At 40.9% G+C, this 26,487-nt stretch overlaps 4 protein-coding genes, 2 long non-coding RNA genes and 1 other non-coding gene across 10 annotated transcripts; 3 read left to right on the forward strand and 4 right to left on the reverse strand.

The window, feature by feature from the left end:
- Positions 1 to 57: 57 nt before the first annotated feature.
- LOC115743613 lies at positions 58 to 2,698 on the reverse strand. The gene is made up of 2 exons (XR_007198284.1): positions 597 to 2,698; positions 58 to 488 (listed from the first exon to the last, which is right to left on the reverse strand). It is a non-coding gene; the product is annotated as an uncharacterized LOC115743613 (long non-coding RNA).
- On the forward strand, positions 2,180 to 25,288 carry LOC115743614. The gene is made up of 3 exons (XR_007198285.1): positions 2,180 to 2,311; positions 15,106 to 15,108; positions 25,269 to 25,288. It is a non-coding gene; the product is annotated as an uncharacterized LOC115743614 (long non-coding RNA).
- On the reverse strand, positions 8,529 to 13,333 carry LOC115743609 (RING finger and transmembrane domain-containing protein 2). Of its 3 annotated transcripts, none has more exons than XM_030678459.2 (10): positions 13,315 to 13,333; positions 13,084 to 13,181; positions 12,330 to 12,911; positions 11,478 to 11,554; positions 11,216 to 11,384; positions 10,775 to 10,863; positions 10,509 to 10,673; positions 10,287 to 10,364; positions 9,763 to 9,866; positions 8,529 to 9,063 (listed from the first exon to the last, which is right to left on the reverse strand). In XM_030678459.2, exons 3-10 carry the CDS (start codon positions 12,880 to 12,882, stop codon positions 8,958 to 8,960), a joined length of 1,341 nt encoding a protein of 446 aa, XP_030534319.1. In that variant the 5' UTR covers positions 12,883 to 12,911; positions 13,084 to 13,181; positions 13,315 to 13,333; the 3' UTR covers positions 8,529 to 8,957. The 3 variants fall into 3 exon arrangements, with proteins under 3 accessions (XP_030534319.1, XP_030534318.1, XP_030534317.1); XM_030678458.2 differs by having other exon boundaries at positions 12,330 to 12,961; positions 13,315 to 13,332; XM_030678457.2 differs by lacking the exon at positions 13,315 to 13,333 and having other exon boundaries at positions 13,084 to 13,301.
- LOC115743612 (cytochrome b-c1 complex subunit 8) lies at positions 15,419 to 17,901 on the forward strand. Its single transcript, XM_030678463.2, has 2 exons — positions 15,419 to 15,680; positions 17,545 to 17,901. The coding sequence occupies exons 1-2, from the start codon at positions 15,511 to 15,513 to the stop codon at positions 17,591 to 17,593; spliced, it is 219 nt and encodes a 72-aa protein (XP_030534323.1). The 5' UTR covers positions 15,419 to 15,510; the 3' UTR covers positions 17,594 to 17,901.
- On the forward strand, positions 18,747 to 22,459 carry LOC115743610. The gene is made up of 3 exons (XM_030678460.2): positions 18,747 to 19,645; positions 20,688 to 20,960; positions 21,833 to 22,459. The coding sequence occupies exons 1-3, from the start codon at positions 18,980 to 18,982 to the stop codon at positions 22,100 to 22,102; spliced, it is 1,209 nt and encodes a 402-aa protein (XP_030534320.2). The 5' UTR covers positions 18,747 to 18,979; the 3' UTR covers positions 22,103 to 22,459.
- On the reverse strand, positions 23,094 to 23,167 carry TRNAI-AAU. The gene has a single exon. It is a non-coding gene; the product is annotated as a tRNA-Ile (tRNA).
- LOC115743611 (methylesterase 17) lies at positions 23,645 to 26,046 on the reverse strand. 2 transcript variants are annotated; one of them, XM_030678462.2, is made up of 4 exons: positions 25,605 to 26,042; positions 25,317 to 25,457; positions 24,161 to 24,295; positions 23,645 to 24,077 (listed from the first exon to the last, which is right to left on the reverse strand). In XM_030678462.2, exons 1-4 carry the CDS (start codon positions 25,869 to 25,871, stop codon positions 23,799 to 23,801), a joined length of 822 nt encoding a protein of 273 aa, XP_030534322.1. In that variant the 5' UTR covers positions 25,872 to 26,042; the 3' UTR covers positions 23,645 to 23,798. The 2 variants fall into 2 exon arrangements, with proteins under 2 accessions (XP_030534322.1, XP_048134387.1); XM_048278430.1 differs by lacking the exon at positions 25,317 to 25,457 and having other exon boundaries at positions 25,605 to 26,046.
- Between the last annotated feature and the right edge of the window lie 441 nt (positions 26,047 to 26,487).

Consider the following 26,487-nt stretch of genomic DNA (forward strand, 5'->3'; position numbering starts at 1 on the left):
CTCCAAGTTACACCATGGATACAGTGTTGATCCATTTTGCAAATGACAAACAGGAGGAGGTTGGAAAGTTCAACGTTTGGTTTAGTAATCCTTTCCAGTTTCTTTGCTTCGCCAAGAAAAGATAAAAAGAGGGTCATGGTGTCCCAGTAATACCATTCTTTCCCAAGCAGAAAATAACCCACATGAAATGATAGGAAGCTACATCTGAGACTCCTCAGTTCTCATAGTCAGTAATCACAGGAGGTAATCACTTCGTGCAAATTCACGACGAAGACAGATTAATCCGTTTACTCGCCAAGAGTTGATGCTTAAAAGCAATGTTTTAGCAACAAACTTTGCGAAGGAAACATCGGAAAGAAGAGCTTCTTTGTGCAATTTTGTCCTTCTGGCTCTTAGTCATCAAAAGCACGGGAACTCCCACGGGGCACATTGGCTCGCCAGTTCTTTTCCCTCCTTTGCTTCAGCGTGCATTTTGAGGCCGACCCAATCTAGAAGTGTTGCAGAGAAGGACAAAACATTGAAACAAACACATGACAGCTCTCACATATCGGAAGATGAGTAAAGAGGTAACTGACGTAACAAAGGCTACAGTGCACCTGTACATTGAGAAAAGGCAAGCTGAAATGATTGAAGCCTGAAGGCATCATCTAAAGGGCAAGCCATCCCCATCTCCACAGGTCACTTGATATTGGCCATCAGCTGCCTCCACCGGCCATTGCCTATAGCTACGGTCCATTCCCTCCGTCCTTGCGTACCGGTCCTCCGTCCTCGTGGACCGGTCATCACTTTCAAAAGTTTCTAACCTGACATTCTGAGTCCACATTGCATGCAACAACTACATCGATTCTCAAGGAAAGAAACTTCCAACAATGGTAACAGAGACGGCACTAGGCTTCTCAATTTGGCCACACCTACTCACACACACAATAGCAGAGAGAAGAGAGAGAAGGAGCTCCCTTCAGTCCAAGCACAGAAAAAGAGGGGTGCAAAGTATCTCCCGCATCATTCACACAGTCACCAGTAAAAGCACAAACTAATTTGCCCCATTTTCTCTACTGAGTGATTGAATGAATGAGTCGGCAGCTATTTCAACCCCCTTTGTTCCATCCATGAGTGGACTGAAGAAAGCTCTCTCTCTCACACCATCTCTTTGAAGCCAACATCACTCAGATTTTGCCTGTGTTTCGCTTTTGTCCCAAGCCTGCAAACGTATGTGCATCTATATAGCAAGCACAAGTTTCACTCCGAGTAAAATATATCCACATCCGCGCATGCATTAGCACCATCAGGTAACATGGAGAAGCATCAAACAGAGAGTCAGTGTTCAAGGCAAGAGGGTAAGGACACACTGCACAATCTGACTAACAATGAATGCTCGTGATCAGCAAAAAGAGTCTCCCCATCAATCATACTCAAGAATCTCTACGAACCCTTCAATGACAATATATCCAAGAAAATGAAAACCCACCACGTACTTGGAACTCCCGATTCAAGACCTAGGAATATTCCATTGGATTCATCATTTGGCGCAAGACAACATTTAACATTTTTTCTTACTGGACCGAAAGGGGGAAAGATTTCCGAAGACAAACAGATAGGAAAAATCCTACCTTCACGAAAGAACCCTCCTGCTAATACACCCAACTGTTGAGATAAACTGAACTCAAACCGATGATTAATGGTAACTGTGTAAAATCTTGAGGAGACAGAAAGAAATTATCATTCAAGAATGATTCAGATAAAGATCTCATTCATAAGAAATTATTATATAAAGAACGGATCAAAGAAGTAGTCTTGGAAAAGGAACAAAAAAAAGTTTTCACAGTAAAGACCAACTGACCCTAAGATCATGAGCTAACCGCAGGTACAATCTCGTATCTATATGTGCGTATATTTGCACTGCACAGTGGAGCATTCGGATTTTCCTACAGTTAAATCTTTCAATCTCAAGAAGCTAATCTTTTCCTCTCCTTGAAGAAGGAAGACGGGACAATAAGTCCCACCACGTCCCACAACCACCACATGAAACAGCAGCAGATAACACTGAAAACATTAATCGCGTGAACAAGGATCTGCAGCTACTAATTGGAACAAAAATCCAATATAATCACTTGAATTGGCAGTTCACTAATTACCCAAGAGATACAGTAGCTGAATAACTTTCTGAAGCAGAAGAAAGCATGAAATAAAAAGAAAACCCTACACTCACCATGTCTAAATATGATCTTTTCCAGCAATTTTTCATAGGGAGAGATTTTTGTTCTTGGTATTCATGTCCATAAGCACAAACCCATCACGCATAGCTACTTGAGTGAGCAAACGAAAAACAACAAAAAGATGGAAGAAAAAACGGAAGTACGCAGGGAAAAAACTAAACAAGAGTAGACAATAAATGATCAAAGCAATGACTAAAACCAAGGGAAGTATGGTATTATGCGAAAAAGAAGAGAGAGGTCATTGTCATCATGAGAGTCAGAGACAGGAAAGTGACTCAAGATCTTCACAATCTAACACAGTTCTGTTTATGTATATGGACATGAGAGAGAGAGAGAGAGAGAGAGAGAGAGAGAGAGAGAGAGGGTTTTGTTGCTTTCTTCAGGAGATTTCGGAGAAGAAGGGGCTGATGCAAGAAGAGAAACGTGAGGACATGAGGGTTCTTGCTCTCCCCTTTCGTACTGGGTTCAAGAAATAGAGAGATGATGAGAGAGATCGGAAGAAGAAAACAAATTTATAAATAAATAAAAAAGATAGAGAGGTTTTACGCAGAAGCGGAATGAATGAGATGTGGGGTTCACTTTGGCTTTGACCATCGCATGCTTTTCTTTCAGCTTCGATACTTATATTGCTTTAAATATTTAACATGGAAAAACCCTAAGTTAGTGAGAGGTAGACTATAGTGATGCAAGTGGCCAATTTAAATAAGTGAAAGCTCATTCAAAACCTAAGCTCCATTTATTTCACGACAAACGAATAATTAAAAAAAAGATCTTTCTCAAAATAATCACTTATATTATTTACAAAAATGTATGAACGAAAAAAATATATTCGTTGTGTATGGAAATTATTGATATGAAGTGTATTCGGTAGTGATAATATTTTTCATTAACTAATTACTTCAATCGATACGAGTGAAGATCGATTCTTCCAAAGTGCGTCCCGTTCGCGCTGCTTGATTTCAGGAAACTAAATTTCAAATTATTCATTTTACGCAAAGCAAGCGGAGCCTTACCAAAAAAATCATTATAATGTTAGTGTCTTTTTACACCAAAAATTGATCGATTTTTTGTTATTATCAACATGTGATAGACTTAGCCGATAAGAGTAGAAATTGGTCATGTATAAATAAAATTGTCCACGACGTGACAAATCCATAACTTGAAGGAATCGACAAAAAGTGGAGTTGAAAATCTCATATTCAACCGTCAACAAAGTGAAGCCAAGAAACCGTCAACGTAGTGGAGTCAAAGAAACCATCAACGTAGTGGAGTCGAAGTAACTATCGATGTAACCGTTTGTAACTTTTTGTAACTTTCATTTGCAACCTTCATCGATAACTGTCAATTGTGCGCTTTAAATAGCCACATCGTACTTTTCGAATACTCCCAATATAAATCAAGTGAGATTTACTTTATCCTTACTTTCATGCATCATACTTTATCTTTCGTAGTTGTAATTTTCAGATTCGCGTCGTCAATTAAATCTCGGCATACACCTCTATCCCGAGTATCGTGCCATTGATTAAATTCCGAGATAGTATTATCATGTTCTCGGGCTGAGTTTGTTAATGTCTGGTTACTTTATCGATCTTTTATCACCAAATCATGTCGCCGATTAAATTCTAGCACAATTTGCATTTGTGCTTTCTCATGTTCTAATCGAATTGATTGTTGTTCGTTTACCTGTAATGCTTCCTGTCTAGAATTGGCTCTGGGACCTTGTCTTTCTTAATTAAAAGTCAAAGAACAACTTTCGGTGAAAGATATTCCTCGCGAGACAAATTTCGACGAAGCAGAGTATTTTTCTTTTGCTACCCACAGCAAGTGTGTTTTGCACGTGCTATCTTGAAAGGAAGAATTACGTATTGGTAGAATAAATCGAGTTATTGGAAGAGAAATACATCTAGCGCTATTTCGATCCTACACGTGGAAATAACTCCTTAAGACGGATGATGAATTTCTCTGCCGTTGAAACAAAAGTCCATAAAATCTTTACAGGTATTCTTATCATTAAATTCGTCATTCGCAGGTCACTTAATAATTTAAGTATAATTATTGTACAATAACCTCGTCAATGATGGACATGTTGTCGTGTAATTTTGTATTATGGTCGGTGGATTTCTTCATATTTACTGCATATGAAATATGAACTAGTTTTTTGACAAAAAAAAAAATGAACTAGTTAATCTTTAGATCCTAGGATGGAGTTCAAAATAGCATCCAAAAAGATAGTTTGGGGTAAATTTAATTTTTCAAATGCTCAATCTATCTTATAAAAAAAATAGTTTGAGATAAATTTGTTACATATTTACTAGTTTGGGATTTTTCGTGATATTAACCCACGAACATACATCAGCATTAGAAAATTTAAATTTCATTCATGACAAGATGGAACTTGCAAAAAATTGTAAAAGTATAAACATTTGCGTGGTTGTGAAATGCTTAAACATTAGATAATTGCCACATCAATAATATATTATAAAGCTCCTAGTGAAGATTCTTGAAAAGAGAACGGCTTAAATCATGATTAGCTCAGTATTATGTCAGCCAACAGTAACCTTGTATAAAGCTTCTCATCATTCCATCGGTGCCGGCATTAACATTCATATCTCCATTTCTTTTTAATATTATCAATGTCGGTCCATTCTTATATCCAACAACAGAGAAAATCGTTCAAAAATTCTTGAACCTTTTGTACTCTGGTCAATTGATCCATCAAGCCAATTTTTGCCGGAAATCGGTGACGTAAATGCCGGCCGTCCTACGTGGTACGATCGACGCTATGGATAATTTTTTATAATGTTTTAGTAATCTTTTTTTTTATTTTCTATTCGTTTCTATGTTTTTTTTACTGTGGCTGGCGAGGGTTGCTGGGGCCTTGCTGGCCACTGGGCAAGGGTTGTCAAGACCTTGCTGGCCACGGGGGAGGCAGGTTGGCCCAAATTTGGCTGAGGCTGGCCTCGCCCGCCATTTCAAGGTAAAAACAAAAAAAAAGAACAAAAAATCATTGAAATATTGATAAAAATAGTCTACGTTAGTATCAATCGTGTCACGTAGGACGACCAATGTCCACATTAGTGATTTTCGGGTCAAAATTCATCGGATGGACTCAATTGGCAAAACGTGAAAATATTTAGAACTCAATTAACAAAATTAAAAAGTTTATGACTGAATTGGCCAAAAGTGTGAAAAGTCTAAGACTTCACGTCTAAGCCTTCTTAACAGAAGACAAAATCAATGTCATCCATATATAGAAGAGCTATTGGTGAATTAGCTTGACACGTCTGTTCATAAAAAAGGGAGTAGGGGACATTTTCATGTATGTTCTATCTTACAACCTTATCCTACAGTGTCCGCTAATTATAAGCATAGTATCAATATGTGTGGATCAGATAATGTCCATTTAAAAAGGAAAAGAGAAGTTTCAAAGCACTTGTATGAGAAGGACAAGTGGAGCTACCCTTTGTCCTGCTTCTCCAAAAATATTTATTTACATGCACATCCACGGAAAGAGCCAATCACAATTTTCATTATTCTTGCTATTTCTCGACATTTTAGCATCATAAACTAACCTTCGAAATCGTGGGAGCTCGCAATCATTTTGTTAGTGAACATAAGCTCGAAAGTATTGAAATCGCTCTTTGAGCACAACGGCAACCGAGGGTTCATCGCGTAAGACTTATCCGATTTTATTCATTGTTCAATTTTATTTTATTTTTTGAATAGTTCATGTAAGAGTCCAAATAATTTTATCGTTTTGCACTCAATATTCACATTCAAATAGCGTAAGACTAACATATTCTTAAATGACAAATCTACATCCCAAAGAACAAAGAGGGCCTCCATGAATGCATGTGGGTGTGGCCACCACTCATGTATTGCAGCAATGGTACCTTGGTCTTGGAGGTGGATAGATACCCTGTCCATGTGAGTCCCCGACACCCTGTCGAATCCAACCACATGACACCTTCATAGGACCCTATGTTGGATTGGACCCATTTTCGAGACATTATGATTCGAGGCACAGCCACAACGGAATAGAACATAAAAGTCAGAAAGAGAAAATCGAGATACAGAGTTTATTCTCGTTCATTCTTAAACTAAAGCTACATCCAGCAAATAATTTTACTATAGTTAGCACATCGTACCTTTTTGTTACATCACTCAATTATGAATCCAAACCTAAATTAGCGATAAAATATGAATTTAAACTATAAAGCAATCTGGCTTCCGCGGCGGGGAGGGGGGTGGGGAGGGGGCGGGGTGGCATGCCTCTTCAGACCCCATCGGGATGGCTCCTCCAGACGCACGCCCGCTTACCAAAGAGCGAAATCCTCTTGCTTTTCTTGTTGAGGTTAATGTCTTGTATTACGTTATCTAAGAGATTATGAGGCGATTCCGAAAGGCTCCCCGCAACCGGACAACACGGGGGTTCCGCTCCTCGGTGAGCGGGCGGGAGTCCGGGGGGGTCGCGGGGGCAGCGCGCCCGAGCCGCCGGAGGCGTTTTATGTTCGATTATAGAAGGATTTCTATGAGAAAATTAAATATTTTAGGCTATGTGGGCAATTTTGTAATTTGTGCCATGTAGGGTTTCGCTATATATATTTAGGGCGAAACAGGTCTCTAAGATAGAGAGGGTGTGAGAAAGAGCGTCTGCGTACTTTTCTACGTTATTAGTGAAACAGATCTCATCTCCTCGTGGACGTAGGTAGGCGGAACATCTCCGTCGCCGAACCACGTAAATTCTTGCGTTGTGCGAATTTTCATTACTTTATTGCATTGTTGATAGGATCGATATTCGATATTTCTATCAATGGAAAATATGAACGTTGCCTTGACACGAAATGGTTTTACTAGCTGTGCCAGCAACCAGCGTACTTCCCATCTACACTGCATCTCTCATTAAAAAAAAAGTACACAAGTGTCCTGTAAATTTCACCAAACGGGTCGAAGATTGGATGCATTTTACCTACCTTGTACGAACGAGGAAAAAAATAGGGTTAATCCATGACAAAAGTGACAACCAGCGACAGAAGCCAACACCATAGTCAGTAAACTACGACTTGCGTTAGTCCCAAAACAAGAGTAGTAGTAGGTGGTCGGCAAACTACCCGCTTCAATCTTTCTCATGATTGTATGGGAGCTGAAAAAAGTCCTCCTTCTAGTGGGCTTTTATGCACAAGATTGAGCTCTAGGATATGTGAATGATCCATTTAAGATGGTCGGGAGCTGGGACCGCTCCGAACTCGACTCGATGCATCTCGAAATCCATACTATGGATGCGTGACCATCAGATAATTTAGATGAAAGTTTGAGAATCCAAGCTCCAACGTATAAGATTTTGAGTATGAATTGCGATCTTGTGCTCTCCAGACGAGCATGTCAACATCACAAAGTCAACTCACAGCACGCAAAACTATATAGCCAGGGACCAAAACAAGAACACCAGAGAAAGAGTCCTGGCTTCCACTGTCGAGCTTAGTGTGAAGTACGCAGAAATTTTTACTGGTTCACAGAACCCAGCCAGAGCCACTTTCCGTTTTAAATGGGCACTTGAAAACCCACGTTTGACCACTGCCTGCGCCTTCCACCTCCACCACCACCGTGGACGGCCGGGGGAGAGAGAGAGAGAGAGCAACCACTATGCAAGATGGATGGACCACAAGAGCATATCAGATGGGGTCGTGATATGTGGTCCCTTCTGGCTTTTCCGTCGCTGAATTTTCACCAAACACCCCCATATGTTTCGCTTTATCACTACACTGCAATTATCCCTTTCAAACACACCCACAAGATATACAAATCTCATCAGAATAAAAAGTGAAAACCCTCAACTTTCTTGCAACCCCTTTGATGGGTTCTCTCGTTTTTCTGGTATGAAGCACGTGAAAGACTCTTGCTGGATCACCTAGTTCAGTGAGTGAGGGCAAAAAACAAACAGAGGCCTTGTCTCTGCCCAAGATAGTTTTCTGAAGCTGACCCAACCGTGTCTGTACAGATTCTTTCTCTATCTTTTAGGCCAATGACGTTGTCAAATTCTTAAAACTTGTTGAAAACAGATAAAGACAGGAGGAGGAGGAAGATGGAGATGAAGAAAAGACTCCCAGATTGGACTGAGATGCTTGTTATCGTTTGCGCATCTATTGCATGTTTGCTTTGATACATTTGTCCATTCAAAAAAGTTACTTGGACTCGTTAATAAGCCGATTCCTTTGATCATTCTGCCTAGATGCATTTAGGAGCATGTTTTTCAAATCATTATAAAATAGAATAAAAAAGGAGTCGGCAAAGGAAGGGTGAACGTGGAAGATGAACAACAGGGCTAGTTTACTTTACATCTCGAACCATCAATGAATAAGAGGGCCAATTAGGTTACATATTGTTTCTTCATAGCCCGGATAATGAATTCATCAAAGAACTCTCCCAACTTAAGCCCCACTAAATAAGGCATCTGGAAATACAACACGCTTAGCAAGGCAAGATAAATATACTCTTGAATTTCTCAACTACAGATCTCTACAGGAAGGACATTCATTCTGATTCCAAGTGTTCCCAGTAATCGAGAAGTTCCCTAGAAAAGTTAAACTCGATACGACTCATAAAGTGGTGTGATGCCTAGCTACTAACTTCCAGATGGCTTACTCTTCTAGGGCAAATGATGAGATTTTTTGGGGAAGGCATATTTACTCTGTGTACAAATGGCATGAGCTCAATGCAGAACCGCTGTCTCGAAGAATCATTTCAAAATAACTGGAAGAATAGACTCGTTGATCCATCCCCAAATGACTGCAAATCTGCCGGTCTAACCAGAGCCCTGCATAGAGGGCAAGTCCTTTCTCTCTCAAACCTGCAAAGAATCGATTCCAACCTTGTTAAAGAGGGAAAGTAGATAGCACAAGCAACAAAAGGATAGTGATTCACAATCAGCTGTGGGAGCTCGGGAAAAGATGGCCTGGCAACAAAAGTTTAAGCATCAACCGAAAGAGTTCTTAGAACTACCGCATGTACTCAACGAGTGTAACGTGGTGAAAAAGCGTGCAAAGTAACAGTATGTATACAGCATGCCCCCAATTTATCCTTTCCCAGGTATTATGAGTGGGGTTTACAGGAGAAGCATCCCAGAAACAACAGTTAAGCACAAGATTGGAACTTCAAAATTTTCTTAAATGGGAGCCAGATCCGGCAAGATTTCTTCCTTTAGCTCTTTTTCCTTTCTAGAGAAACTTCTGCTAAAAGTAACAAGTTACTGGAAAGGAAAATGTGTTTGGGAAATAGTAAGACAAGGGTAGACAAAGTAACGGATTTATGCCCAAGCAAATGATAAATATTGGCGTTTTCACCAATCGCACATGCTAAAAGCGGAAAAAAGAACTGTGTAGTCACTCCGCCATTTACACTAATATCTAGCTCATCACTTATCAGCCAGTTCTCACAAAATTACCAATGAAGGAGAAACCCTACTGAACCCACATCAAGCAAACTGCCAGATCAATTATGATATAAAATATTGACAGCATGAGTTAGAAAAGTGAAGCAATCTACTGACCATTCCGAAACACATTCCTCACAAAAGATGTGTTTACACTGCAACAATATTGGAGCGTGCATCTTCTCCTGACATATAGCACACAGGTCTCCAGCAGCATTGACCTGCAGTAATAGGAATGACCATTTCAACTTCATCAGATAACTTCACAAAGAAAGATATACATCATTTACTTAGATGATTATATATAAAGGGAGGCAGACTGAGAAATCTAGCTAAAATCCGATGATTTTTTATGAAGCAAAGTGGAACAAAGACCTTATTAAGCTCCTTTTCCATGCCAAATAGATCAAAATTTCTAAGTGAACGGAAATTTGGGGGACATTCACCGATGTCCTGTACCAACAAGATCATCTTTCTACAATGTGAAATGACAAATGTATCCAGAACACTATTGCCTTTCCAATAGTTAACAACCACAAAATTCGACAGAGCTCCACTGCATTGATGCTACTCAAGCGCTCTATTTAATCTCTTCTTCAGCTTATTAACATGGACATGGTAGATTTCAATTAATCCCACACCTGCTCTTTTGTGGCATGAGATCCATAATGCACTTCCTTGTGTGATAATGCCTTAACCGCGGCAGAGAATGACCGGACCTGAACAGCAACTGAATATAGTTGGCAAGAAGCTGACAAGAACTTGTTGAAGCTAGAAAAAAATAAGGGAGAATTTCTAGAACCATTGGAAAATAGAAACGAGCAGGCATGCGAGAATATAGATAAGTGAATAGAATTCCAGACCTTCTCAACAACAGATGTTAGCTTGAATGTCAAGTACAAACCAGTTGTCAAAGATGAAAATAGGCTCCCATAATCTTTGTTCAAGAAAAATCGATACCAAATAGGAGCTGGCAACAATGCTCGGTACAGCAGCATTGTATATTCAACCAGCGTCAGCATTTGACCCTTGAAAAATATCCATCATCGATGAGAGGGATACACAAGACAAAGCCACTTGTGATGCTACATTATAAAGGAATACTCGAATGAGGAAAAAGGTGTATCACCTGACGACGAAAATTATGACCCCTGCTATTCTTGTAATAAACAAGCAGCAAAGACTTGACAGACATAGCTGCCTGCCTCACCATTATATCTGCAAGCATCATAAGCCAGTCATATTACCAATACCTCAAAGGTAGAGATCCAGATAAAGTGTTTCTAGCATTTGACATTAGTAGGAAAGACTGCAGTGTAATGGCAGATGTTAAGTATTATAACAAAGACTGATATGTGAGACTCGAGCCAGGTCCTTATATCACAGGAATGGAAAGACCTCAGCCAAACCGAAAAAGAAGTTGGCCAAAATTGGGAGGATACAAAAGATGGTGCAATTTCAGGACCAAAACCAAATCACCGCAAATTTACCATCGGATAATATGATGCTAATGTGGAGGTTTAAGCAATCAACAAGCATTTAATTAAGGTCTAAATATACGTATACTTACCATTGAGGAGGATCATGAAGATAGCTTGCCAGAAGGGTGGTATTGCCTTTGGAGGAAGCATGAGCAATGGATATAACACACCATCATTTCGATACCACCAGTAAACACCAACCACATAGACTATAAAAATAACAGAAATGCTCACGAGAACATAATTTTTCCTCTCTCCCTGCAGAAACAATCATTTGTTAAGTGCTTCCACATAATTGTCTTGAGAAAATGCACTTGAACTAGGTGTAGATGCTGCAGAACGATAAAGTACCTTTAGGGCAGTCTGCTTCCGAAGAATATCATTCGACTTAAACATGACAGCTGCAATCCATATTGTCACAAAGAAGCCTGCATGTAATCCATAAACATCCATTGAAAAATGGCAAGGATCCAACTAATATCATATATGACAGAAACTCATAGTCATATATTCGATATCTTATCACAAGAAAGATTAACAGAGTGGCCTAGCCATATAAACGAAGGAGTTCTTAGCTTTAGCTGCAACCTCCATCACGATAAGTCAACCCTAATTCTAGCAATCTAGACATTCACACTCTGCCAAAAGAGAGTAATTTATTTCCAGGCACCCCAAGTAGCCAGCCAAATGTTGATCACTCACGGCATGAATGAAGTACTTCCAATAAGTGGTTGGAGTGTTTCTGCCATATCAAATGAGGCACCGTTCTCTACCCGAACCAAACAGATTTCAATTAATGAAACACCACAACGCCGCCCCTCGCCCCAACACCACCACACATCCCCCCTAAAAAAAAAAAAGAAAAACAAAGAAAAAGACCTGATCTAGCCCCTTAGCATTAGGTCTGTCCTTCTCATAACATGACGGCCCTCATTGAAAAGTGACTAGACAATCTAGACACAATGCCAGGGACGTCATGCATTACTAACATAACAAAAATCACAAACGGTTCTAGTATTGTAACCCATAAATCTTCTCCTTGTGCTTGTATTTGAAGAATGAAATATCCAACGATTACTACAAATGGTTGCATCACTTTATGGTCAAATCCCCTGAACCTATCGCCGTCAAACAGCAATAACATGAGCAACACTGTCATAAAAAACAAAGGAGATATTCTGAAGAAATATCTGATTTGAGTACCTTGCAAATGCTGACGAATGAACACAACCAACAAGAGCAATGAGAATGGGAGTATCTGCTCAATCCATCTCCCAACGCGCTGCAAATCATATCTCTGGTAACTAGAATCCCTAGAACTATCAGCTGAATCCATGACATTCACTGAAGAAGTAGAAGCAGCCTCCAACAATAAATCATCACTCTCCGCAGCAATGTCCATCGGGTCGTCACACCCAATTTGCCCTCCACTGTTCTCCCTATTAACTCCACTCCCCGCCTCACTAGAGCCGATAATCCGAATCGATACCTCCTCGCCACCGCTACCATTTCTGACATCAGGATAAGGTGATTCCGCCAGAATGTGACCGGCACTCGCGCCGAGAACCGGACTCTCCGACTCGGGCGCAGTGGGTGTGGAAGGGATGATACCCGAGTACTCCAGTATAACTGATAATGGCGACTGAAATAAGCTGAGAGACGGGAACTGCACGCCAAACCTTGCAGCAGGGTTGCCGTTGCCACTAGTAGTGGATGAAGTATCACCGTACACATCAGAATCACTAGGGGTTTCCATCCTTTTGCCAATTTGCAACAACCCTTCTTCTGAAATATGAAAAATTTCAAATGGGGGCAAGACTCTCTGCAGGCTTGAACTTGAAGGACGATAAAGCGAGAATTCAAGAAAATGGGATTGGTATCAGCAAAGCAATCACATTGCACAGCTTAAAACAAGGGGAGAAACATTCAGAGCAACAATGAAAACCCATGAACTTACATTGAATGCGGAAGAAGAAAGAAGATGGATGAACTCAGGAAACGCAAAACCCTGATCCCAAAGATCGCAAATTTGTCCGTCTCTCGCGGAACAGAGAACTGAGATGTGTGAAAGGGAACTTTTTTTAATAACGAGACGTTAAATCAAGGCCCTCAAGAATGAATCTTGACAGGGAAATGTCGAAAAAGGGGGAACTTTCGGGAGAAGTAAGATCAAAGAAATAAATCCCACCAAGAGAACTTGGCCATTATAACGAATGATGCCCCAAGATTTCGCTTAATCGAGACAACTAGCGCCTAATCAGTTCTTTTGCATCCTCCCGAGTTGTCCGTTTCTCTGTCTTTGCATTGGGTAAATGGAAAGTCAAAACCCATGAAGTGCACACGTGGATTTATCAAGTAATTAACGAATTTTTTTTTGGTCGGAAAGTAATTAACGAATTTAATTGTGGAAAATCACGAGGTGGTTGATTGATTTCTTTCTAAAGAAATCGCGAATTTTGTTATTCGGCATATTATAATTGATCTTCTTCTTTTTTTTGGGTCGAAATTACAATTGATCAATTATTAAAAAATCAATTTAAAACAATTGAAAAAATTTATAATTGATCTTCTTTGTGGTCCTCTTTTTGAGACAGAATTAGAATAATGAGTTCTCATGTGTCATCTCATCTGACAAAGACATTAAACAAAGCATGTGATCTCAAATGCTTACTTACCAAGGATGTGCTAAGTGCTGACTCGATAATGATCCACAGACGACTTCAATCATAGTAATTGCGTTCGCCAATCAATGTCCACGCCCAAAAAAAAAAAAAAAAACCTCCAATTTCCTCCTTCAATGTAAAGAAGTAACCACCAATTCGATATTTTTCTTTGATTCATCCCGATTTTTGATCGGAAGAGCGTGAAGTATGCCGGGTTCATTGAAATATATGATTTTTACCTCAAATTGCACGGAAAATGATACAATGACCCACTTTTTTCATGTCGTTGGAGTAATTGGCGTCGCGTCGCATGACATGCGAGAATTATCAATACATACCTATCTCCGCTAGTAATAATTTCAAAGGGAAATTGGATTCTGTGCAGTTAATTAATAAAAGTGCGAGTGGGCAGAAGAGCTTAAGCTTAAGCCTGGGCAGGCTTTATCCACACTCCTCTCGTGTTGACTTTGGAGTGCAACGGAAGCTGCACGCACGTCTGCCATTCCCACCGTCCGCGTCACATGATTGTTGGGAGGTTGACGTGGCTCCATGTCTCCCCATCTCTATTTGCCAATCACGTGGGTGGAAATGATGAGACTTCACTCGGAATCACGGTGAGATTGAGGTAGAAATGCATGATTACCTACCAACCTTGTATAATCTTTTTAGAGATAGGTCGTGAGAGAGATCTTCAAAAAAAAAAAAAAATACTAAATTTATTGTACGAGTATCAATTCGGTTATAAATCTTTCGACAATTTATCAAAATAATCATTTTGACCGGTTTACCTGGACACCGATTATCCTACTTAACACGATCAATGCCGATACGGATATTTTTGAATTTCTTTTGTGATTTTGTATATATTTTTCATTTTTGTTTTTTTCCCTTACCTTTTCTTCTTCTTTTTCCCTTCTAAGCGGCCCTCCCCAATGGCTAGTGAGCATCGACCCTTGCCGAACTTGGTAAAAAAAATATAAAAAGAATATTAATTTTTTTACATAAAAAATCATATTTTTTTAATAGAAAAAATCATATTTTTTAAAAATTATCATGTTAGCGCCGGTCGTGCCACATAGGCGGGACTGTTGGCATGCGCTTCAACAATTGTTTGCCAAAATTGACCTATAGAAGGCTATATTAGCAAATTATCAAAAGGTTTATGACTCAATTAGTAAAATTAAAAAGTTGAAGGCTGAATTGACACAGGCACGATAGGTTTACAGCTTTTTTGATAACTTTGCCATCATAAGAGGAGGCTCAGAGTGCCCTAAACTCAAGAATAGTTTCAGAACAAGACCATCCTTTCCAACCAGGCTGTAAAGCGTGGTTTTCCTTTTTCAGTGATTATCGAAATATCCGCGTTTTCGAGATATTTAAAAAGAAATACACAGGTGGGGGGATTTGGATTAAGGCCTTAAGCAAAATTATGGGCAGGCCAATCGGTTGACTGGGCTTGGTTTTGGGCCGAGATGAACGCCTAAACGCGGTGTTCATTGGGCCATGCCGGGTTCGGCCCAATTACCACCTCCATTTGCGGACGAAACGAAGTCGTATTTGGCGCCCCTTAAACGAGAAGTCGTTGGTGCTAGTTGTTGACCACTGGGACTTTGGCTATCGCCACAATCTACATGGTTCCAGAGAGACTGTGAAATTAGGGCAAAGAGAGACGGAGATAAAGAGTGATCGTGAGAGAGGAGAAGAAGAGAAGAGAAGGAGAAATGGGGAAACAGCCGGTGAGGATGAAGGCGGTGGTGTACGCGCTGTCGCCGTTCCAGCAGAAGATAATGACGGGGCTGTGGAAGGATCTGCCCAACAAGATCCACCACAAGATCTCCGAGAACTGGATCAGCGCCACTCTCCTCCTCACCCCTCTCGTCGGCACCTACGCGTACCTTCTCTCCCCCTTTCGTGTATGCGTATATGTTTAATTGAGAATGAAGTTGGATTCAAGTAGTGTTATTAGGATTTGCGATTCACCATTTGTTCTCGATGGGGCGACGCGAGCCTACTCTTGTGGCGATGGTGTGTTCTGAGGGTTGGTTTGGTTCTTGCGTGCTTGCGGGATAGATTGTGTGGTTGAGTCCGTGATGATGTTTTGTTTGATCTCGTTTTAGGGTAAAATTGTTGGAGGAAAAAACGGAGTCTTGTCTAAAGAAATGTGATGAGAAAGGACAGATGTGTATGTATAGAACCTTTCAACGAGACAGTACTTTTTCAATTTCAAACATATATGTCATGGCTCCTTGCCTCGAGAGCTGCAAATATCTTTCTCGAAACAAATAAAAAAGAAACGAAAGATGAGACATAAGTCATGGGTCAACTAAGCCCTCTCGGGGGCTTAGTTGAGAATAACAAAGAGCAATCTCATGTGAATACCATGGAATAAGGTTTGATCCTATTCATGGGGATTCCATAAATATTTCATTCCAAAAATAGAAAGTTCGAAACAATTGGAATTTTTTTGGAGATTGGATGTGGTTACTAATTCATGATCTGGCATGCACAGAATGAAAACCTCATTCTCGATTCTGTTAACACTGGGGCTTATGCAAGATTTTGCTTGGACTAATAGTCAAAGTTATTTGAGAGATTGAAAGCTTTTTTAGTCTGTGAAGATTGAAAGTGAATGCTTTTTGAACAGTCAAGGATTGTGTTACTTTTGAAAGATGAGTATCGCAATTACTGGAAAATATAGGAGGGGCCAGCGCTGGTGTTGGGTGATTGCTGTGATGCCAAAGTTTCAGCTATCTACAACACGTGGAGGACATGAAATTTTTCTCTCTCAGATTAGACGTCGATGAGAGGGGATTCAGAAGTTGACGTGCTCGTTGAGTTTGGTGGTAGTTACAAATGCAATATCTTTGAGAAGCACGTGATGAAAGCTCATGAATTTTCTGGTGCAGTTGTGTCAACTGACGTCAATTCACTACAGAGGAAATCGAGAAAATTTGCAGACTTAAACAAAATGAAGAGGGACTTTAATGGTTGGCCCTGAGCTTTTTCAGTTGACGAGTAGTGCTGACTGCCTAAGCTCTTTATACCTGATTAGTGTGTAAACTCCATTTTGACTGTGAGCAACTGATGGAAGTAATGGATCAATGATGTGAGAGCTCCGCAACTTAGATGTAGAACCCAAATGATCACAAGGTTTGAGGATTCATGTGATTAATTGTTGCTCTCCCCCGTGTTGCAAACTCGAGCTTATTCTCTTATGCTGACTGGTGTTTTGGGGGGAATATAGTTGTTTCCAAGCATCGATAGTCCTCCAAAATTTCAGGCCTTTATCCATGTCGACGCTTGATAAGAAATTTGGCTTCATGGGTTTTTGTAGCTTAAGTTTGAAAAATAGCCACTAGCATGACTAATTGATTAGTCCGAAGGTCAATGGGCTTTTCCTTACTCATGTATGGATGATGAACTTTGGAGTTACAAGAAAGAATTGGCAACATCTCGTCTCATATGCATCTCCCAATTCTCAATATAAGTAGGCAGGTCTGTTTGAGATGCTTGTAGACATTGGGAATATGTGTCTTTTGTCTCATATGTTTGTGTGCAAATGTGTTTTCTTCCAGCAATGGGTCCTCTGTTAGTTTTATTGCTCATGCTATCTGTATTGCTGTGGTACTATCCTCATTTTTCTTTTAAGCTTGCATGGGTGTTCTGTCAGTTTTATCACGGCATTTTTCAGTCGGTGGATAGTAATGTTCATTTGTTCTCACTTGTCTTCTCCAATTTTTTGACAATTGATGCAGCTATGTCCAAAACTACCAGGAAAAGGAGAAATTGGAACATAGGTATTGACATACATTCGTGGAGCTCGTGGTTGAGAGGACTTCAGGATTGTCTTCTTGAGATGCAAAATTGGAGCTGGGGATTTTGAAATAACGTTTCAAGTTTTCTTTTTTGGAGCTATTCTGAATAATTTTCTCGTTGTCTCCTGAGTGCAAGAGATGGAAAATTTCTGGAGAAAACCTGGACTGGATTTCAATCCTTTTGAGATGACTCCACTGATGCTGTAGTTTTCATTTCTTTTGTCAAACCTGGACGATTGCTTGAAGGAGTCAAAATAGCTGGAACGAATATATTTTGGGTACAGTTGTTTCTGGATTTAGTTCTCCAATTTTGTTTTCACTCATGTTCACTTATAAGGCTATCTGTTCTCAGTTTCCCGTCATGTTTGAACTAGGGAATTTGCGGTTGCCGTGCCCTTGTGGCAGTTCTAATTCAACCGTCCATGTAACTTGGATTAACCATTCGAGGAGCCATGGGATTCGAGCTTTCACACCATAAATGCAACTTTGGAGTCTGCTGATTTCCGACCTATTTGTGGTCTCATTTCTTCGTCATATTTGTCGATTGACTTCTGGCGGGGTACCGATCTTTCCATGTAAACAGATCGCACGAGATCAAGGCGCGCACTAGTTTGAGGAATCGGACTCCTCATTTCATGGTTAATGAGCTTCTCTCTGTCGCTTGGGCGCACACATTTTGAACTTTTTAACACATCATGTCTTACGTAGGGTTGAGTGTGGTTTCAAGGTAGAATGGGAGCCGGAGAGCCCGAGAATAGGATATATATATATATATATATATATATATATATATATATATATATGATGATAATTCACTGCGATCATTTAATTAAGAATACATGTAGAACTTGAGAAAATCTTAAAATTTTTTACAACCTAAATTTTAGGTTTTAGAGCATGTAGGGTGAGGTTTTAAATTTCAATTTCAAAAATTGAAAATCGATTTGGACCGATAGATCTCAAGTTTGGTTAAGTCTGGGCTGACTCCGGATACGGTTAACCCCGGTCTTATCTAACTAAGAAGATGAATTCTTCTCTCTCTCTCGAGATGGAAAGATGCTTGCTTTGGGCAGACGAAGAACAGTACAGAGAGCGGTAGCTCATTTTTGAGGCTTCAGAATTCAAACTTGGGCCTCTTCAGGCCCTAGGTGTAAATTGAATCGGAGAAGACGACATCAAAGAATGGCCATCATCATCTTCAACCGCTGACTGCACCGTCCTGCATCTAAACCATCGCCTACGTTCTAGCTGCCCTGTGGGAGCTCTTCCCTCTGCATCGCTACCTTTTTCTCGATCCTGCAAGTTCCTGGCAAAATTCGCGTCCTTCAATTCTGTATCGAAGCGTTCGGGCTCCGATTCGTACGATCCTACTACGATGTCACAACCCTCCTCGCGATTAATCCAAGGCTTTCTGAGATTGCATCGCCGCCACCATCAACTTCACCTACCGAAATCGTGCCCCAGCAACGCTCATTCCTCCTCCCACTTCGCTACTTCAACCTTTGATCCTTTCGCCCGCTTCTCTTCCTCTTCTTCTCTCACTCGCTCGATTCCTTTCTCCAATTCGTCGAGCTCAGCCTCCTGCTACGCGCAAAATTCGTGCCAATCTAGAGCATTTGGTAATTTCGCCGCGTCTGAGATAGTCGCTCCTTCAAGGGCAGCTCACGTTTATCATAGGACGGGCCAAGCTTTGTCCAAGAGTTCCTCGCCGGCTGAACTCGGTCAGTTGAGATTGAATTGTTATGGGGTCAGGCATTTCTCATTCAAAAGCTCGGGGAATGGGGGTTTTGCGAAGAAGGTTTTCGAGAAGCCAGCAATGTCGGTTCTTTCTACGTTTAGTAAATACCGGGAGGCCCTTGGGTTGCAAGTAGAGTCGTTTTTGAGGAGCAATTATTTGTTCCTCGTGGGTGCTGTAGCTGTGTTAGTGTGCGCCTTGTTGTGGAGGATCATGTTTGGGATTGCTAATGCTTTCGTTGGGATCTCTGAGGGGTTGGCAAAGTATGGGTTCCTCGCCCTTTCCTCCGCTATTGTCGCCTTTGCTGTGAGTTCGTGAATTTCCTACTTTGTTCATTTGTCTGTGTAATACAGTCATTCCTATTGGCTAGAAAGGTGTAAAATTGTACTGGGAATGATTGAATGCCTGTGCTCAGCATTTAAGTCTCGGTGACTGCAGCACTCTTGATTTTAGTCTGTTGTCCGTCTGTAAAGGCCATGATAAGAGCGAGACTCTACGGTTAGGAGGAATGCATTTGGATGGGTATGTCACCATTAAATGCTTACCATTTCCCAATTGGTATTGGAGCATAAGATTGATTGTCCAACCTACAATTGTTTTAAGCAAGGCAAAGGCCTTGGATTTCCTGATGACTATGATCTGCCGCAGTTTGTCGATTCTCTTTGGACAAATCTCTTTTTAAGTGAGCAGCTTCATTTGCAATGTGGCATTCTGCTACAATGCATGTTCTGCCGCTGGTCAGGCTTTTAGGTAAGTAAATGGGAAGTGGCCGTAAGTGGAATACTGTCAAGTTCTCAATTCTCCAAGGCGACTTCTTTGTACAGTTTTTTATGGGTTCTAGACATAATCTTGAGGCTATGAGTAGCACTATTGGCCTAATGAACTTCTTCCAGTTATGCAGCTAAAGATGTAGGCTAGGCAGGCTTGCCAAGTTGTGATTATCTGAATTTGTTGTGTGAAGCAGGCAACTGTCGTTTGAACAGAACATAGTATCATCAGCAAACCTAGTTTGGGATATTGATGGACTTGTAACAAGCTAATAACTATGTAGTTCTGGGCCCCATTATTCCATAGACAGTGTGTGCTATCTCCTTTTACGATTATGATCAATCGAAAATATCATCACCAATCACTCCCAGGTCATAAAACCTTAAAGTAATTAATGTCTGTCTTGGTTGCCTAGAATAGGATATATTCCAAGCGTTCTTTGATCTTGCATCATGGGTTTTGTCAAAGTCTAAATGAGAAAACCCCTCCTTCCTGCAATCACGAAATTTTGGCAGATTATGCCACTGCAGTTAATCTTGTCCCGTTTTGCTGATTATGACTTTTGACTTTTGTCTTTAAGGGCCTCTATTTGCGGTCAAGATTGACAATTAATCCAGATAGAATATATAGAATGGCCATGAGGAAGCTGAATACACATGCTGGAATTCTTGAGGTAATGGGGGCCCCTCTCACTGGATCAGATTTAAGAGCTTATGTGATGTCTGGTAGCGGTGTTACATTCAAAAAGTTCAAACCCAGGCTCAGAGGCAAGAGGTGTTTTCTCTTATTCCCCATACGAGGTTCTGAAAGAAAGGGCCTAGTCAGCGTTGAAGTGAAAAAGAAAAAGGGCCAGGTTTGCCATTATATCCTCTGGCCTCCAATTGGTTGAGCATAGATTCAAATGTTAGCTTGAGTTTACTTTCCATTCCTGTTATTTGTCGGCATTTGACATCATCTTGCTGTTAATTAGACCTGTCTGCTTCACGTAGAAAGCTTGTTTTTGTCGGAGTTTTTCTCGAAAGCTTATGTTATTTGCCCTGTCAAAGAGTGATTATTACCAAGTCTCTGTTTTGAAAACCTCTTTCGCTTACTCTTTTGTTTTATTTTTCTTTATTCATGAGGCAAGGATGAATCCTGTTGCTCAAGGAAAATGAGCTTTCATAACTAAAATTACACAGTAATGTACTAGAGAAGAAAGGGGGCCTGATGCTACCATGCTTGCCCAATTCAAGTTTCGATCGTGATGCATGGCTTGTCAATGAAGTATGCAAATTGTCCGACCGACAAAAGAAATGTGGTAGTCAAATTTGTGCAACTGTGTTGCTCTCAGCACTTTCGGTTCCCAGCTTCTCAGTAGGGTGGAGCCATTTGAGACATTGTGGGATCTGACTAGGCTAGGAGATCAAGTTTCCAGTCACTCTCATTTAAGGGGTTCTGGATAGTTAAAAACTTGTATGCATCGAGGAATAGACTAACAACTTCCATGTCTTTATTTTTTCCGTTTTCATCTGGAGCAGAAAATGTCTCTGTTGCTGAGAAGCAGTCTAATTTCCATTTTTCCATTTTGTGTGAAGATAAATGATTATTTTAGTATCCTTACCAAAAAAAAAAAAAATGATTATTTTAGTATGAGTAATTGAGATTCTTTATCTCCTTAAGATTTGTGAGGAAATAAAATAGCAGTCAAGTCATGCTAACTGACGTATGCCTCATGCTTATTTGCAGTATGATGTTAAGTTGTTGGCCGTCGATGTTCCGATGTCATCAGGACCCGATCAGCGGTTATTTGTAATTGGTGATGAAGAAGAATACAAGGTTGGTGGTGGTTTGATATCTGAACTGAGAGATCCAGTTCTAAAAGCAATGGCGGCAACCAAGGAATTTGATCATCTTGATGAAATTGAGGAAGAGGAGGATGCTGAAAGAGAACTCCAGGAGGCAGAGAAGAAGCATCGCGAAGAAATCGAAAAGCTTGAGAAGGCTGGCCAAGAGTGAGTGTTCATAAACACTTTCTCGTTGACATATACAGTGGGACCGCACGGGAGGCCTGAAGCATTGTATTGCACCGGAGGCCTGAGGCAGTGTAGTCGCCCTTTCATGTGTTCTTGGATGAGTTCTTTCATTTCTTTTGAGCGGTGAAGCTATCCGTGGGAAATAATCATCTTATCGCTTCGGCATTCTCGCTTCTCTTGTAAGGTAACATTGGTTCGACTGACATGGATAGGGAGAAATGAGATACTGTTTCTCGAAACTGAAATTTTCTGAAACTCAAATTTCGAACTTTCGTCGTGATGTTCAACAGTCAGGTTTTCAGCTATGATTAACCTGGTCAGTGAAATTTCTTTTGCTATTTGCACCTCCCTTTGGCACCTCGGCATGCTCCCAGCATGCAGGATTTCCCGGAAGAAGCACTTCATTTATGGAATCACTCTGTTTTTCACAGTAAACCTGGCGATACTTTAGTTTAGCTTGAAGTGGACACAACTGCAATCTTAGATGAATGCTTCGAACCAATTGGACTACAGATTCACATGAGTCGGGACGCTATATCTCTGGTTGCGAAGTCATCTCTTGTTAGGATTTATCCGGGGTTGAAGCCGCTGTAATCGTTTGGAAATCGAAATGGTAAATCGAAAAGAAAGTAGGCCAAAAGTCGTGAATTACCACAGAGGAGGCCGTCATTTTCGTATTAGGAGATCGTGGAGGGGCTCAAGAGCACGACCGTAATCTTTTGGAAATCGAAAAGAAGTAGGTGAAATCGACAATTACCACAGAGGAGCCGCCAACCCCGGAGATTGATTAAAAACTCATAAATCATCCCATGAATGATAAATTATGAATGGAACGAAAGCGAGCCAAGTGATAAATGATGAATTGAACGAAAGTGAGCTAAGTGAAACAAGAGACCTGGATGACCAAAGTCAAGTGATCTATACTATACATATAAAAGAAAGGCCAAAAAGAAACAAAAAAAATTAGAGAACAATGGCCCATGCAGGTCTCGAACCTGCGACCTTCGCGTTATTAGCACGACGCTCTAACCAACTGAGCTAATAGGCCAGTTGATGTCTACTAAGCAGAACAATTTAAGATATAAATTCCGTCACTTCTATTCCAAAAATTAAAACTTTCGCGAGCCAGTTCGACTGAAGTAGCAGCATACACGGACCCCAATTGTTCAAAAAGTCATAAACTTTTTGAAAATTGTCAATTTAATCATAAACCTTTCAATCGTATCAATTTAATCCTAAATCAATTTAATCGAAAGGACAATATTGACAAATTATCAAAAGTCTTAGGATTAAATCGAAAAATCATTAAAATATTTATGACTAAATTGATACAATTAAATTCGACCAAAAAAAATTGACACGATCGAAAGTTTTTGGATTGAATTGGCAAATCTACAAAAGGTTTAGGACTACATGGATATAATTAAAAAGTTTAAGACTGAAGTGATAAAAATTTAGAAAGTTTATAACTTTTTGGATAATTATGCGGATCCCTATATTTGTTTAAAGTAAAAGGGTTGAAGCATAATTAAACCCACATTAGAGATTCCAGATCTTTCATTATTACATGTACTTCTTGTTATTCAAGAACAGTAATTGCAGAACAAATCGCTACGAAATAACACGAGGACGCAGACATGGTCCAGCCAAAATCAAGAAACCAAATATTATTCATTCGTTCATCCACAAGAAGCGGCCACCTTGACGAGCAATCCAAAGAGCAAGAACGGGACGGAGAAGAACGGGCTGTGGTCGCTATCCAACGTGAACACCTCACCGGGCGGCCACCTCGCGATCATCGAGTCCTGCTGCTCCGGCTTCACCACGCGGTCCTGCGCCGTCTTTATGTACACACGCCTCACTCTCTCCACTCCCTCCGCCTCCTCCTCGGGGAACTTCGCCGTCATCAGCGCCGTGACCGGTCCCGGCTTCAACAGCATCGCGGCCAGCGTCGAGTCCTGCAACAGTCGCAGTAAAGATCGAGTCGATTCGATGTACCAATCATTGCGGTTAGTCGAAACATGACAGAGGAGTCGGTTACCTCGAGAGGGCTCATCTGATAGATGATACTGCGCTGAAATTCCTGCTTCATTGTTGTACTTGTTGGGGGTTTATCGGGTCCGAGCCCAAATGTCAGATCGTGCACGTCCCCAAATCCTGATAGATCTGGCACTCCCTGTCAAGGGTTGACATCACCCTTAATCAATTCAACTTTCAACCGCCACATTGAACTTCCATTAATGTCCACTCAGAACGGAAAACAGTGCTTGGGAACTAACTCCTTATCCTTATCGCGCCAGTTCCACTACACATTTGACAAGAAGATGGACAATGCAATTTTCACCCACCCAAAAAAAGGACAAAAGAAAAGGAGAAGAGGGAAAAGACAATGGTGTTTGGTTAGTGGATGAGAGAGAGAATGGGGAAGGAGACAAAACACGGGGGTAGTTATAATTGAGGAGAGACCAGACATATCATATGATGCATCTTTGTCTGGTTGGAGATTGAAAGGGGCACTGAGTTTCTTCGGCTACTGGAAGTTCTGGTGGATTTTGGTTTTCCTTCATTGTTATCTTCAACAGTTGATGACTGATCATTGATGCTGACTTGACTCTGACGAGAGGAGCCAAGTCGCGCGTTTCTAGTGCAGATTTTCCGGCAAAATTAAAAAAGGAAACTTTTTAGTTAATTCATTAGAAGAATGGAAGACAGCTATAACTTATAAGAAACCCAGGATCAAAATCTGAATGCTTTTGTTGGATTTTGTTTCATTTTTTGCTGGGTCCTGCAAATCAGCTTCCACTGTTCCAAGGCATCTTCATTGTGAGCTCAGGAAAGCATGGTAACTTTGGTGAACAGAAAATCACGTTATTGGGTAAATAAAAAGAGCTTGACCAGTCATGACAATCTTCAATCTCCAACCTTCATGGAATTGTGCTGCACAGTGGATGATCTGATCTAGGGACCTAACAAGAGGACAGCCTCGGGAAAACAGATCACTGAAGACAAGGGAAAATTCATTGGCATAACACTTAAAATTTGCTGCTTTGAAGGTCTATGTACTCGCTCCACTGTGTCTAAATTTCACCCAGCATCAACTGTAGATTGGCATAACACATAAACTTGCAGGTTATAAAGCAACCATGGAGAGAGAGAGAGAGAGAGAGAGGATGAATGATTGAGAAGAGAAAGTTTACATCTTTAACGTCTTGATCTGTGCGGACACCATTCTTGAGCATTGTGGCGGCCACATAAACAGCAGCCCTGATTTTTCCTGGGAATTTGCCTGAAGCCTGAGTTACACTCAGCCCTCCTGCACTGTGACCCACCAAGATCACCTGTCACCCACCAATGTCCGAAATTCACGTCTTAGATTATCAGCCAAAGATCAACTCTCACCCACCAATACCCACCAAGAATTGGTTTCTTGTGATAACCCGCACATGATCATATATGGACTACACCGAGTAGTATAGGATAAGAACCTGTTCATCTTCCGGTAAGGTCGACAGGAAGTCCAGCAACGGCTTGTTGTACTCGTCGAAGGTGAGGACGGTGTTGGGGTCGGTGGGGTCGACGCCGGCGCTGGTGAGGTCGAGGCAAGAGACGGCGTAGCCGGAGCTCTCCATGAGGGACCTTATCTTGTACCAGCACCACGCTCCCCCTCCAATCCCGTGCACCAGCACAAAGTGGGCTGGCTTTTCTGATGCTGTTGCTGCTGCTGTCTCCGCCATCCTCACTTCCTCCCCCATTCACAATCCCCTCTCTCTCTCTCTCTCTCTCTCTCTTCTTGACAGAGAATGGCCGGCCTCTGCAAGCTCTTTTAATTCACATGCGTAGCTGGAGTGGAGTCATATTGGTGTCGTGACTCTCCAATGAGGCAACGAGCATGTCATGACCTCCATCCACGACTTTTCCTTTATCCAGTCATGAGCCAAAGTGCCAGCCATAGTGTATCCATGAAGGGTCAGCACAGATAAAACCATTTTTCTAGAAGGGGCACTCCTTATGATGGACGCATGATTAGTCGACTTCGAAAGTCAAAGCCACACGTGGCGGAAAGACGCATCGGGTCCACGGAACTTCACGTGCGCGCGCGCACCACTAGATTAATCATAAACCGAAGGAGGTTTTCTTTTTCCCTTTTTTAGGGGTCGAAACCGAAGAAGTTTAAACATAGCTTTCCTTGTTTAGTCTCATTAGATGACAGCTGAACCCTTCTCGAGTCTTACTAAATGACAGGCCCAAACAAAAAGTCATATTAGACGTGTCTTAAAAATTCAAAAATTAACTTTTTAAAATGCGTGACCTTTCTAGATATCGGTGAATATTGTAACTTCCTATTTTCCTTAATTTAATAATATCCGG

This window comes from Rhodamnia argentea, chromosome 5 (genome assembly GCF_020921035.1).
Source record: "Rhodamnia argentea isolate NSW1041297 chromosome 5, ASM2092103v1, whole genome shotgun sequence".
Lineage (NCBI taxonomy): Eukaryota > Viridiplantae > Streptophyta > Magnoliopsida > Myrtales > Myrtaceae > Rhodamnia > Rhodamnia argentea.